Consider the following 1,346-nt stretch of genomic DNA (forward strand, 5'->3'; position numbering starts at 1 on the left):
AGCAAAAGTTCCCCAAGTACCGTCTGATCAATTATCAATGGTTGTGGTGTACTCAGTTGCACCAAATATAAACATTTTACTTGATGCAATCATGACCTTAACACCAATGAGGATAATTTTTTGTTTTACTGTAGAAGAAAATAATCTCAAATAATTAAAAATAAATTAAGTCGGTTCTAAACTATTTTGTACACGTAGGCAAATTTGCATAGGAGAGAGTATTCAACCAGCTAATGAAACTATCAAAATTATTATAACTAACTTTTAAACAGTTTGGTAACTAACTAACTAACTAAACCAACCAACTAGAAAACCGTTACTGAGTTAGTTATTTCTAAATCCCTCAACTCACTTATATATTAATATCTCTCTCTCAAAATTAACATTCCCTACTCAAAGAGCCATTCACTTTTGTTAACTGATCCACCGCAATGCCACCAAAAAAACCCAATACTCCACCACCACCACCACCTCCACCACCACCCAATATTCCACGGCCACCACTGCCACCACCACGAGCTCGACGTCGTCGCGAACCCCGAAACATAGAAAACCTTCCACTACCACCACCGCCGCCTCAGCAGCGACCACCACCACGGCTGCCACCTAACAATGAACCAAGACCACCACGGGCACTACCTCGGCGACTGAGGAGGAAGATCTTCTTGATGTTCATCGTCGGCCATGTTATTTTGGGTGTCTTGGTAGGTGTTCTTGTTCATTAGGCTTCTTGATTAATATTTTTCTTAGTTTCTTGAGAATCTAAGTGATGATGATTTTATTGTTTGATTGCAGTGGTGGTATATTATTCTCCGCCATTATCTTTCTTCTCAAAGCGACTCACACGAAGACTCGCACGATATTTACTCGCAAGAATAATAAGCTGCATTGAGGCAGTAACCAGAGGGATTCACACGAAGACTTGTTCATTCAGTTGTCAACTGTGATGTGACTCTCAGTGTTAGCTACTAGTATTTTCTTTACAATTTTTAGATTCTAAGTTGGTTTTCAGAGACTCATCTATATGATGATATATGATATTACATTTGTTCGTATATAAATAAATAAATTTGGTTGGTATTCGTGCATTTTGTTCAGAACTTTTTTAATATACCATAGATTATATCTTAAGATAGTGTTGTTTTCATTTTCTATCTTCCAATTCTGATCCTGTTAGAAGAGCAGGGTTTTTCTCTTGTTGATTCCAAATTGTTGCAATCTGTGATATAAGTTATAAATGATGCGATCATGAACAACACTAGGCCATTAAGGACACAACTATAGGCCACATTTCTGTTATTTATTTTATCATTTTAGTAAAACAAGACTGGTAATACACCACTATG

At 37.0% G+C, this 1,346-nt stretch overlaps 1 protein-coding gene across 1 annotated transcript; it reads left to right on the forward strand.

Annotated features, from left to right (window-relative positions):
• The first annotated feature begins 431 nt into the window (after positions 1 to 431).
• On the forward strand, positions 432 to 879 carry LOC131643257 (uncharacterized). The gene is made up of 2 exons (XM_058913408.1): positions 432 to 704; positions 796 to 879. Exons 1-2 carry the CDS (start codon positions 432 to 434, stop codon positions 877 to 879), a joined length of 357 nt encoding a protein of 118 aa, XP_058769391.1.
• The last annotated feature ends 467 nt before the right edge of the window (positions 880 to 1,346 follow it).

This window comes from Vicia villosa, unplaced genomic scaffold (genome assembly GCF_029867415.1).
Source record: "Vicia villosa cultivar HV-30 ecotype Madison, WI unplaced genomic scaffold, Vvil1.0 scaffold8, whole genome shotgun sequence".
Lineage (NCBI taxonomy): Eukaryota > Viridiplantae > Streptophyta > Magnoliopsida > Fabales > Fabaceae > Vicia > Vicia villosa.

Excerpts from the sequence above, each read along its gene's own strand:
- LOC131643257 (XM_058913408.1), top strand. The coding sequence starts at position 432 with ATGCCACCAAAAAAACCCAATACTCCACCACCACCACCACCTCCACCA. Across the intron at positions 705-795 it reads ATGTTATTTTGGGTGTCTTG|TGGTGGTATATTATTCTCCG; the intron begins GTAGGTGTTCTT and ends GTTTGATTGCAG.